The 12,765-nt window shown below is 42.3% G+C and overlaps 2 protein-coding genes across 2 annotated transcripts; one reads left to right on the top strand and one right to left on the bottom strand.

The window, feature by feature from the left end:
- Positions 1-2,641: 2,641 nt before the first annotated feature.
- On the bottom strand, positions 2,642-5,404 carry smim13 (small integral membrane protein 13). The gene is made up of 2 exons (XM_083684608.1): positions 4,855-5,404; positions 2,642-3,977 (listed from the first exon to the last, which is right to left on the bottom strand). The coding sequence occupies exons 1-2, from the start codon at positions 4,964-4,966 to the stop codon at positions 3,787-3,789; spliced, it is 303 nt and encodes a 100-aa protein (XP_083540734.1). The 5' UTR covers positions 4,967-5,404; the 3' UTR covers positions 2,642-3,786.
- Positions 5,405-8,604: 3,200 nt separating this feature from the next.
- Positions 8,605-11,322, top strand: LOC310815533 (putative thiopurine S-methyltransferase). The gene is made up of 9 exons (XM_083685352.1): positions 8,605-8,791; positions 9,217-9,331; positions 9,552-9,644; positions 9,729-9,861; positions 10,203-10,255; positions 10,363-10,437; positions 10,535-10,620; positions 10,719-10,763; positions 10,937-11,322. The coding sequence occupies exons 2-9, from the start codon at positions 9,234-9,236 to the stop codon at positions 11,053-11,055; spliced, it is 702 nt and encodes a 233-aa protein (XP_083541478.1). The 5' UTR covers positions 8,605-8,791; positions 9,217-9,233; the 3' UTR covers positions 11,056-11,322.
- Positions 11,323-12,765: the final 1,443 nt, after the last annotated feature.

The raw sequence follows: 12,765 nt of genomic DNA, 5'->3' as shown, positions 1-12,765 counted from the left end.
TGAATGGCATGCAATACAGCCTGGTATGAAAGGTACTGTGGTTTGGTTGTGTACTGTATGCACATGTGCCCTGGAACACAGATCAAAACATCCATTGTTTCATTTTCCTATGTCCTTCTTTCTGCCTGACCTCTGTTCTCTCTGCCATTATAGTCAGAGAGAAATATAGCATTTTCCTGCGGAGAGGTGGGTCTAGATACAGTACATTCTTAGAAAAAAAAGGTGTTCTACCGAGAATCGAAAAGGGTTCTAATACAGGCTCAAGCCGAGAACCTTTTTAGGTTCTAGACAGAAAGTTTTTTCTCTACGAGTGATAGAAGGGTCTGGGGAGAGGGAGTGTGGAGGAGATGCCCCCCCACCCCCCCCCCCCCCCATGTCCACAGACCCCCACTCACCCCCCCTCACCCCCCACCCGTTGTCAGCTCCCAATCAGAAAATCTCATGAAGAGGCTCTGAGTACACACAGACTGGCACTTACAAGGCAATCAACAGTTTTATTATCCCTAGCATTCTGTACAGTGCTCTCCCAGGGGACGAGAGGGAAAAAGGAATCCGCATTGGAATGGCTTTCAGAGGTTTCTCATTTAACTCCAGCAGCAGATTGAGACGGTAAATCAGGGATGTCATTCTCCGCAAAGTCTCGAGGTCCCAGCTGACAAGAATCTCTCAGATTTATCCTCAGCTAATAATGGCATCCAGGAACATCGTGTGGCTTCCGAACGAGCCCGGCAGAGCAGAGAAATGGGCCCTGGCTGAGTTCAACGTAACGCTGGAGAGACCTGGAAAGAGCTTGATGAATCAATGAGCTATTTCAGGCGCTGGCAGAGAGACTCCCAGGACAGATAGTACTGAACTGAACTCACCCGTGTGTGTGTGTGTGTATTATGCAAGGGGGTGGGGGGGGGGGGGGTGCAGCAGCTTTTGTCTGGGTTTGGGATTAGGTGGGGTGGAGGAGGAGGAGGAGGTGGAGGAGGAGAGAGGAGGGGATCTTGCCAAACAGCAGACATTTATGAGTTGGAGGTGAGTGTGGGGTGGGTGTGGTACGTACGGTAGGCAGATTTAGGCCCTTGCCCTGGGGATGACAATTGAAGATGCATTCACCCTCCGTTTAATTGCAATTAGGCTTCCAGGTAACTTTGTTCCTTGGGGTACTAGTTCACACTAGGTCACTCACACAGGCTAGGTGCTCAGCAGGGGAGGCTGGTGGAGGTAGAAATCGGAGGACGGGCTCATTGTAATGTATGGAATGGAATGAGGAATGGTATCAAACACACAAATAGTATCAAAAGCCCATCCTTCGGTTTCTACCTCCACCAGCCTCCCCTGACTCACACGGACTAGGTACTCCGGCAGAGAGATTAGGCTGTGCTGTGTTTCCCCCTGGAGCAGTTGTCTATGTTCCTCAGCGAGACTGTCTAGTCCTGACGGGAAACACTAAACAGGTGCTTGGCTGGGCGAGTGATATACAAGGGAGGTGGTCAGCCACTGACTAGAGTCGGCTATTACGTTCACCTGTCTGTCGAGTGAAAAACCACACAATGTATTTTCGAAGGAAATGATGTGTAATGCTTCCAGCCAAGCGCATGGGGGAGTGGAAGAGCAAGGCTGGTTCAGCTCTATATATAGAATTTGAAAAGCGGCGGAGTGGCGATGTCATTTCCTTGGCTCACCACAATAATTTCCTGTAAAGTATTTGCAGGCTCTGAAATTACAGCTTCTTCTGCTCAGCGTGGCCCCCTCTCTTTAAAATGGCCCAGCTGCAGACAGTAGCTCTCGTGATGTACTGTGCCAGGTCATCTGAGAGAAAAGTTCCTTCATTAGTGTTTACATAAAAGTACTGTATGAGTAGGCCTCAAACTCCATTTACTTCAAAGTGGTTTCCCTATAAAATCAGCATCTGTTGTATGTAAGAAGATGGATGACTGCAGCTGGATGCTTGACATTTGAATATCCTGTATCATTTCTGCACAGGGTAAACAATGCACACTTGTTTCAATTCCATCTTCACATTTTCTTTGTTCTATGGTGCATGATTGCAGTCTTGCTAGAGATGTATGTGTAGACAGTGTATGAAGACTATGTTTTTCAGGTCCTCTAATTCAGTTGTTTGATCAAAAAAAGAATCCTATTTCCCAATAGTTTGAAAGGGCCCTTATTTGTATGTAAGTCACATTCCAATGAGGGAATTTGGGCTTTCAGTAACAACATTCAATGATCATGCTGTTCTTATAAACACGACTTTGACAAAGCCTTTGACATCAGTTTCTCTCTCTGTCATCCAGGGCAACACTGCCACCCGGTGTCCAGACACTGTAAGCATGACGCACAAGTGTAGAGATAAGAGGATTTATTCTATTCTATCATGGGCCAAGGTTTACTTTCAGAAGCACAAGAGAGATGACCTCATAGGTTCTGATGTGTCCTAGCTACAATAACACACTCAGACAGTTTTATCAGTATGCAGATGTGTGTTAAGACCTCAACGCAAACTCACTAAACCTTACCTAAGAATGTGTGCTTGCTATCTGTCAACAGATAGCAAGGAATGCAGAATGCTGCATTCCTTACTGAACATTTATTGGCTTAGTGCCATGTCATGTAAGGTGCATTTCTTTGCAAAGAGAGAGAGACACCATTTTTGTAAGAAATAAATGTATTATGAAGGTAAATTACAGCCATAGCCAAAACAAACTGAAATTTCAACCATCACAATGTAAAACCATTACATAAAGAATTGACTTGTTTTGCAATGTTGGCTATAGAAGTGGTACAGAAGCCATGTCAGGAACTATAGGGGTGCCATCTAGACTGGCACCAGTAGAGGCACAGGGCACAGGATGGGGCTCAGACACCAGTAGGGAGAGCATTTCACTGCAGCAACAAGCCCAGATGGCATCTCCAGGTGGACAGCTAGCAATGGGTTAATCTATTTGTTGCCATCCTGGAGGGCTCTGGTTCTATAGTCTTTATGGTGAAACCCTCTCTGTCTTCTTGATGGCCAATTGTTTCCGTTACATACGGGTTCCGACCGAACAACAAAATGACAACAAAAACATTCCTTTCATTGCACTTTTGTTATTACAACTAAAGTCAATTTTAACACACTGTCAGTTATACACATTGTTTCATTCAGTTTTTTTTCTGCTAGAGTTTTGCTTCTGAAAGAAATGTTAACAGATGAGCCCATTTTATATAACAGTTGTTTGTCTACATTTGTCAGAGAAAGCTTTGCTACAAACACACACACACACCCACCCATACATGTTCAAATATCCTCATAAAACACACACAAACAGTCATGACAGCGAATTCTCACTCAGCTGTCGTTGTGTGATGGAGCAACCCATTCTCCATGCAGGTGGCAGCAGCCTGACAGCCAATGAGCGCTGACCATGTTGCAGTGTCAGTGAAGGCCAGGGGTAGGAGACCCCTAACATGCTGCTCAGCACATATATACTGTACACAGCTAAAATACATATCTGAACTTGAAACGAGTGGCATACAGAATGTCCCATGATTTGATGGCTTGTCCCTTTAATATCAGCAGCTTTGCCTGGTCTGGTTAGAAGAGGGTGTCCCATCCTGGAGAGGAGGGTAGAGGAGGAGTCTCGAGCATCACAGAGGTCCTTAGGTAGTGCAGTGTGTCGGGGCGGGGGGGTGGGGGGGGGGTGGATGAAAATAAATCAGACATGACATTTAGAGAGGGCTGCATTCACCAGTGTTTCCTAGTGGAGCTGGGGTTTGGTGAATAGCAGCACTAGGTGTGACGGACAAGGGATGGGTGGTCTATGTAGTGCTATCAGGGGAGACCATCCTTTGGCGGGCAGTCTTGGGCCGCTGGCGTGTGGTCGGGGGAGAGGTGCGTTCGCTCTTGGATTCGGACGGTTGGGTTTCAGCCTGCGGAGACCCTGCGTCACCCAACAGCTCACGCAGGAACTTGAACTTAGACAGGAAGAGCTGCCAGACGACATACCAACCTGAGGGGCAAGAGAGAAAACAAGGACTGGACTTAATCAAGCAATTCATTGCATTAAGTGTGACAGTTGGGATGTTGCTGCTTTCAAGTGCTACTCGGAAATAGGAAACTTGGACATTTCCAACTCATGTACTATTGAGATCTCTGTGTTTCCCCACTCTGAGCCATCTCGGAATTAGCCAATAGGGAGTTCCAAGCTAAATCCTAAGCTAAATCATGGTGGGAAGCTCTGAATTTGCGAGGAGCACTTGAATGCACCATTAGGCTATGCTAGAGAGAGAGGGTTAAATGTCAGACTAGATGTCCAGAGATGTGATGATAACATAACTGTGTCATGCCATACTGACTGACTCAGTCAGGCCCCTCCCTCTGTACAGGATAAAAATAGAGACCGACTTTTGGTCTTGATGTTGTAACAAAATCCAGTTGGGTAAAGCGAGTGGACACTGCTCAAGCAGAAATAACCACATCTAATGGTATGGACCAGAGTGTGCTATAAGGAAATATGTGGACTCTTGATTAAAAGCAATTTTTTTTTGCAAACTAGCATACTCCCCCTCAGCAAGTGGGCCTTAATTGGTCTTTTCTCACTGTCAGATGAGTGGCCGAGCTGCACCCAAACTATCAGCTAAAAGCCGATGAACAAACAGCATCAACGACGTGTAGCCGAACACAACAAGACACAGGCAGCTTGCCCCGACTCAGTCTGAGCACTTTGTGTTGCGTAACAAGAAGCTAACGTTAGCACCCAAATAAGTTTAGCAGCTGTCTCAGAGAAAGATAAAATGTCATAGTCCTCAAATGTATTTGACATATGGAAGCAAATTTAACTTAACATAAATCAGGCATCATACGGGCTATATTGACTGCTAACTTACCAAACAGCATGAAGAGCAGCGCACATACAAGGGTGGCCACAATGACCAGCACTGTGAGACCGACGCTTTGCCACATTGTTTTCGTTGCGTTGACCAAAACAGAAGCAAACATAGGCCAGCAAACAGTTAACTAGCTATTTCGCTTGCGGCAAAACTGGTGGAAAGACAGTTATAAATATGTTCGCCACAGAGGACTACAAGAAACATAATGACTGCTCGTCAATATATAGTTTCGGTTAGCTAGCTGAGCTAGCTGGTTTGTTATCCGGAGACGTAGGAAAACAAAACTCGACCACACTACTGATACACGGCTATCTGAACAGGTCCAAGCTTGCTGCTTACAAAAGGACAACACAGCACTTTGTACTGCTCAAATCATGGACGGATGATGGATAAAGACGCCTGTCAGTAATGGATAAAGTGCCTTTCATATCTACATAATTGCAACATGAAAGATGTTACGACGAAATTTGCACAAGGAGAGAACAGCCACCACCAAATCGGTGACAGCTGCTACAGCTATAGCATCTGTGTTCTCTGAGCTCCAATAGTGGAACTCCGCCCATCTACTTCCGGTCAATGTAAATGTGTGCAAAGGAGGATTTCTTCAAAATAAGAGCACGCATGTTAAACTTTATTTTACATTTCAACATGGTAAAGAGAGGCCAAGGAATCACAGACATCATCTTAACAAATATATATAAATCATAACATATAATATTTCGTATAGTATTGCCCCAGAAGGGTTTTTAATTGTTCTTATATCCTAATTATTATTCTGAAATGGTATTTCCACAGAATAATGGGCTGTGCAGAACTATTTTTCAAAAATGTCAATACATCTCTGGTACCACTCTACTCCTCAACACTTCCACTACCTAGCATCATCCTTTCTTCCTTTCACCAGTCACTACTGCTTCACTCAGTATAACCGATACTAATTAACCTCTTCATTGTTTTGGCTAAAAGGCTAACTTTTATCTCCTAGGAGTCTTAGTTTTATCAAATTAAAGCTGAGAATCTCTGTTGGAGTATAGAGCTAAAAGAAGACAAAATGCTTCCTCTTTCCAATACGTCTGGAGGGCACTGTAGTACTGATACTTAGCCCAGCGCCAGAGGCAAGTCACCAAGTGCCTGCGTGTACAATAGTTGAAATGTACAATATTTGGAATCTTCCATGAATGTGGCCCCAACTCACCACTTAACTATGACCTTCAGGGGTTCATACCAATGCAACAGGAATGATTTTAGTTTTTATTGATGACACAACATCATGTCTGAGGAATTCTTGCTTAGGTCGTAAGCCAAACATCTAGTTTCAACAGTCACTACTGCTTCACTCACTGTAACCCAACATTCTATCCATCCATCCAACCAACCAAACTATCTCTAACTTTATACGCTACTTTCTTTCACCTACCCAGCAAATCTAACGATCGAAACATCTTTAAACCTTTTCACGACCAAAATAAGACTTTGCAAGCCCACAAAGTTTCTTCTAGAACTTCCTTTTCTAGTTATTAGTGGGCTTGCTTGCGGGGGGAGAGAGAAAGCGAAAGACAGGGAGAGGGGGGAGAGAAATTGTTATTAGCTTAGGCCTGAAATGAAACAACAATTATTAACGATGAATTATGAATCACTATTGCAGAAATCGGACAAGCTCATTCCTCATGCACCTCTCCAGTGGAGGCTACAGATAGCCATGAGGGATGTCATACAAACAATTATTGGCACATAATAGATCATATGACATATAATATTTTGTGTACAGTCCATTATGTGTTCCCTATGCAATCTAGAGGTAGCACTTTTAACTGTTGGGACACAGTTAAAAGTGCCAGTAAATCTTTGTATGACACCCCTCATGGTTGAAACTCAGTTGATAAGTATACTAGATGTTGTCGAGTACAGTGGTAGTAAAAATTATGTTTAGCCTTTGATTTCAGCAAAAATATGAGAAAATATTGTGATCCCATCACTTTCCATTCATGTTTTAACTCGCGCTTTTATTTTGAAGCCGCGAATACGGCGAAAAGTTAAACCGGAAGTCTTAATGGAGCTAGATGGAGCTAGTTGGAGCTCAAAGAACTCAGATTGCCATATCCTTCTCAAATTGAGGCTGCGCAGGACGCATACTTCATCAATGAATTCTGGGTATTGTAGTTCATCTTTTTGCAATCACATCAAAGTAAGAGTTAAAACACAATTGTTTGAAATTGTTTAATTTGCATCAATACTTCTTCACAATTTGGCTACAAGTCCAGACAATACATTTAAGTGTTTACTGACATTACCAAATGAGAATGTACATTTAGGTTACTGCCAGATCTAAATGACTTCGGTCTTCTCCAATTTCTTTAACAACCACTCGAGCTGATCAGTTACAATGTAGTCAGCAGTTTGTCAAACTCTCTGGGAACGTTTTTTCATCTTCATGAAGATATTGTCGAACATCTCATTATGGGCCACAGTGAACATCGTCTTCCAGTCCCCAACTTTCCCTGGTTTAAGATATTTTCATTGGAAAGTTTTGTTAGAAATGTCTGCAACCTCTATTATTTTGTCTAGAATTCAAGTGGTAAGTTCTATATCTCTACGAAGCCATGATCCTTTTTGTCAAACAATGCAGGGACCATTTTCTCAATAACAGCCATTGGAGTTTCCCTTGTGTTTTGACATCCTGACAACTGCACCTTGTGTATCCTGGAAGCAGTTGCAGAAATCCTCAACATTGTTCTTCACTCTTTTGTATTTTATGTTTACATTTTATTTCCAATAATAAGAAAAACACAATATTATATATGTGAGGAGGAGGGTATCAAATGTGTGAGCATTCCAATCAACAACATGATCAAACAAAGAGCCTCCCAAAACTGAGAAAAAAACAGATTTAGCAGCTTTTCTCATATTCATTTAATTTCATGACATAAGCCGATGTTAAATGTGTTTTACAGTATGAGTGCATCACTCTGAGGTATACTTACGCTTCCCCCACAAGAAATTGAATAATCATAATAGAAGCCGAAGTTGAGCAATATAACATTAATAATCATAGTATCGTCAATAACCGTAATTAGTCGTCATGAAACAGATTTGGAAGACTAAGTGTCTTCAGTGTAAGGCACTTTCATTGTTATATTTTACAATCATGTTCATTATATTACTCAGAAAAACACACTTTATGAACACTATCTGACACGACATCCGAAATTGAGATACACACTCACCGAACACTTTATTAGGAACACCTGTATACCTTCTCATGGTGGAGGTGGTGGAATGGTGTGGACAATTTTTTCTTGGCACACTTTGGGCCCGTTTATACCAATCAATCATCGCTTGAATGCCACAGCCTATTTGAGTATTGTTGCTGATCATGTGCATCCCTTCATGGCCACAATTTACCCATCTTCTAATGGCTACCAGCATGATAATGCACCATGTCACAAAGCAAAAGTCGTCTCAAACTGGTTTCATGAATATGACAATAGTCACGGGATCTGGATCCAATAGAACACCTTTGGGATGTGGTAGAAAAATCTGCAGGAATTGCGTGATGCAATCATGTCATCATGGACCAGAATCTCAAAGGAATGTTTCCAACATCTTGTAGAATCAATGCTACGAAGAATTGAGGCTGTTTTGAGAGCAAATGGAGGCCCTACCCAGTATTTAGTATAGTGTTCCTAATAAAGTATTCGGTGCGTGTATATCCCTGTATGAAGTCTTTGCGAGGCTGAGGACGAAAACAGGGCGAAAGGTGTACATCTCTTGTCAATTCATTTTCTATGTCTCACGTAGAGAGCGGTGTACACAAAGGCTCCTCCCACACCAGAAGTGTACAATTTGTTGTACATTGTTGAATGAACTCATAAAAGGATTCTTATGCACATAAGAAAGAAGTTACAAATTGTTTCTGTAGCCTATCGTTAATTCGGTAAGATTTCCCTCACATCGCACATGATGTATAACCCCGATGTATAACCCCGATTCCTGCGTTAATGTCAAATATCTATCTTGTTAATATGAAGTCACCCGGTGTTTCAGTCGCTTACCAAATCGCATGAAAAGTGTTGAAACTGGTGTGGGTTTATTCTGAGTAAATTCTCAACTAAATCTATCCTCGGGTCTTCTTTGCATTGGAAGAATGACCCTTATACAGAATATCTTTGACGACTCTTATAAGTGGTGCTATTGTGACATGCATGCCTCTCGCATGCAAAGATTGTATTATCACAATGATTAGGAGAACGTTTTTAAATCACACATGTGAGGCCATGTGTGTGTTGTTTATGATCAGCTGTAAACGTACAGGTCAGCTGAATCAGGCATTTCACCTACGTCCTCTCTAACCGACTGCAGTTGGTGTTACAAACAAAATGCTGGCTGCCCAGGCGGATAGAGTGATGGCGCTGGAAGAATGGGAAGAACGCTGGCAGGACGACAGAACTGGCTGGCATCAGTGCCAAGCAAACAAGTAAAGACTTGCTTTAATTTACCTTTATAGTTACTTGAATGAAGGATACCTGTTTAACATGTAAAGTGTATGTCAGCTTGCAACATCTTTAAGGTTATCATATGTGTTTCAGTGAGCAAAATAGAATTCTGTCGTTTCCTGTAACTGTAAGGAATTAATCAATGTCTGAGCCACTGTTTTACTTGTTGGTGTGATATTTGTCTTTGTTCATAATTGATAGGATGCTGGAGGGCAATATTGAAAGAGTTCTCGCCGGACGGGAAGGAGTTCGATTCTTCTTCCCTCTCTGTGGGAAAGCTGTAGATATGAAATGGTGAGTAGAGGAAATGCAATATATTCATTACTAACTTGTCCTGGCCTGCTAAAGTAAAGAGTTCTCTTTTTTTATGAATCCCAGGCTGGCTGATATGGGCCATTCGGTTGTTGGGGTGGAGATTGCAGAGAAGGCCATCAAGCAGTTCTTTGAGGAGAACAACATGACTTACAGTGAAGAAGTGGTTCCTGCCATACCTGGAGCTAAGGTTTTCAAGGTGCAGTGTATCAGAGAGCTGTTAAGTTAAAAGGAGATCAGCCTTCGATGTAGAGGAATGTTTAAGTTACAAGTTCATTTAGATCAGAGAAAGTCAATATGACTGAGTTGTGTTTCTCCTCATTTATTTGTCTGAGAGGTCCAGTCTTTTTGACTACATTCTACTAGCTACTGAGCTGCAGCAGCTAGTGATTGGTGCTGTGAGAGAGGACTAGAGAAACCTCCAGAGGTGTAGATACTGTAGTTGTGTAGGATCCCAGAGGAAAGGGTTCTCTGAAAGCTGCTGTATGGGTATTGTACATTGAACTTGAGTTAAGCATTCATTGCCTTTTTGCTCCACAGAGTTCTGGGGGTAATATATCCTTGTACCAATGTGATCTATACAATTTCTCCAGGTAAACATGTATGTCGTCTCTCATTTAACAGGGTAATTGGGATTGCATTATATGTCTTAGGGAGAATTAAGAGGCTGTCTTGGATAAACTCTCACTTTGTTTGACAGTGCAATCGAGGGGCAGTTTGGAGGGATTTGGGACAGAGGTTCCTTGGTGGCCATAAACCCACAGGACAGAGAAAAGTAAGACCACATGAGATGGACTCCTTCCTTTAGATTCAACATGGAAGCAGGTTATGATGGACACTGGCTAACTCTGTCTCTTATTTTTGTTAAAAAGATATGCTGCACTGATCATGTCGTTAATGGCCAAGGATTGCAGATACCTCCTTGACACACTTTTATACAATCCAGAATTATACAAAGGTAATTTTGTCCTGTGCACTATTTGTTGTAGACAACAGAATTGTTACATGTCACTAGAGCTCATCAGAGTGTAATCTTATCCTTCTCTTTCTCTTCAGGGCCTCCTTTTTTTGTGCCTGATGAGCAAGTGCAAAATCTATTTGGTGAGTTCAGTTAGGAAAAAACAATGGTCTCAGTAATACTCATTCTGTCAGTATTAGATTTTTCTACAAACAAAGACCCATATAAATACTTGTGAAGGGTATTGTGTGGGGGAGATTTAGGTGAAATTATGTTGAATATGTAATTGTTTTGTTTTGTTTTGTTTTTATTCCAGGGAAAAGCTGTGACATAGAGTTGCTGCAGTCGTCAGATGCCCTCACAGACCGACAGAAGGCCCTGGGGCTGGACTTCTTCACAGAGAAAGTGAATCTTATCATTCTGAAGTCCAATTAAGGAACATTTCAACCAATGATGACTCATTTAGGATTGATTGAGAAGGCAATAAGGAAGGATTAACTGTGCACTGTGTAACTTCTGCACTGTGCACCAGCTGAAATGTTAAGCTTGATAGTGCTGTGATGTGGCTGAAATTGATTATTTAATTTTTCCTCATGAACGACTGGGGAGCTGTTCTTGAATTTAAAGAGAATACCATTAACATTTGAAATGACAAAGTTAAATAAAGCCTTTTTGTATTCATAAAATGTTTTATGTTTATTATGTTTGCTCTTACGTCCATGATGTCCATTTAGGTTATGGTTCTATGTTCGGCCGGTGGTATTCTTTGGGATTGTGACAGAGTTTTGTTTCTTTGACTGTAAGAACTTAGTGGAGGGTGACTAATAGGCCACAGGGAAATCAGTTTCACAAACTGGGAAAACTTATCTCATATTCATTTTGTTTGAAAAAGGTACTGTGTGGGGGACACTTAGGTGAGATGAAGTTGGATATGTAAAAGTGTTTTAATTCCAGTTTTTTTTCAGGTTTCATAGACCTACAGAGGGACAGGGGTATGAACTTCTTTAGAGACTGTGCATCTTATCACTCCAAAGTACAATTAGGGAAACATCAACCAATAAAGCCTCTTGGACTGGTTGAGATATCTAATTTATCACAACTAGACTGCCATATTTTGCACTGTGTATGTGTTTATGTGTGATGTGAGTGCAATTGATCAATTTAAATGTATCCCTCTCACCCAGTTAATTATCTCAGCATATACGGATAATATCACCATACAGTTTGTACTTTGGTATGATTTACACGTGTAGAGAGCACTGATATGAGTTTAATCTGAAGACCAGTAGGCCGAGGCCTCCCTCAAAATGTAAATGGAGAATGCGGGCATCGATCCCGCTACCTCTCGCACGCTAAGCGAGCGCTCTACCATTTGAGCTAATTCCCCTTCCTTTCACTTCGAATAAGAAAATCTTTCATAGCGTCAAGATCGTAGAGGGTCCATTCCCCAACAACTGTCTTAAAAGAGCAACTGCAGTAACTCCTTAGTAGAAGTAACAATCAACAGCCGTAGTCCCTTGTCATGTCTAGATGAAGACCTTCAACATCCACCACACACACATAGATCTCTGGACCTTCTGATGGCTATTTGTGTCGACACATATTAAGCGTACATGTTACGAGAAAATAATCGAGCAGCATCCCCTGGATGTTTCAAAATGAGCTCGTCGCATGGAAAAGGATATGGCCGGTTAGCTCAGTTGGTTAGAGCGTCGTGCTAATAACGCGAAGGTCGCGGGTTCGATACCCGTACTGGCCACTCCCTTTTAAAGGGTCCGATCCCCCACTGCAGCTATCTTAAAATAACCAGTACCTGAACTCCTTGGTTGGATTAACTGTACTTGCGTTACCCGAGTCCTTCGTCAAGTCTAGATGTACACCTTCAACATACACCTATAGATAGAGGTTCAGAAAAGGTCCCACTCCATACCCAAGCATTTACTGTGAACCAATGTTTGGACACACATCATGCACGGCTATACTTTACGAGAAAAGGACAGGCCTGCTGATCGCCATGCTGTTCATTCAAGTAGGCAGTCGGCTTTTTTAGTAGGCCTGTGTCAAAACACAAATGGAGAATGCGGGCATCGATCCCGCTACCTCTCGCATGCTAAGCGAGCGCTCTACCATTTGAGCTAATTCCCC

This window comes from Argentina silus (assembly GCF_951799395.1).
Source record: "Argentina silus genome assembly, chromosome: 14".
Taxonomy (NCBI): domain Eukaryota; kingdom Metazoa; phylum Chordata; class Actinopteri; order Argentiniformes; family Argentinidae; genus Argentina; species Argentina silus.
This window is presented reverse-complemented; position numbering and strand designations above follow the sequence as displayed.

Bases quoted from the DNA above. Each gene is read 5' to 3' on its own strand.
- smim13 (XM_083684608.1), bottom strand. From the start codon at position 4,966: ATGTTTGCTTCTGTTTTGGTCAACGCAACGAAAACAATGTGGCAAAGC. The intron at 3,978-4,854 runs GTAAGTTAGCAG...CTTGCCCCTCAG, and splicing joins GCTGCTCTTCATGCTGTTTG to GTTGGTATGTCGTCTGGCAG.
- LOC310815533 (XM_083685352.1), top strand. From the start codon at position 9,234: ATGCTGGCTGCCCAGGCGGATAGAGTGATGGCGCTGGAAGAATGGGAA. The intron at 9,645-9,728 runs GTGAGTAGAGGA...TATGAATCCCAG, and splicing joins AAAGCTGTAGATATGAAATG to GCTGGCTGATATGGGCCATT. The intron at 10,764-10,936 runs GTGAGTTCAGTT...TTTTTATTCCAG, and splicing joins GCAAGTGCAAAATCTATTTG to GGAAAAGCTGTGACATAGAG.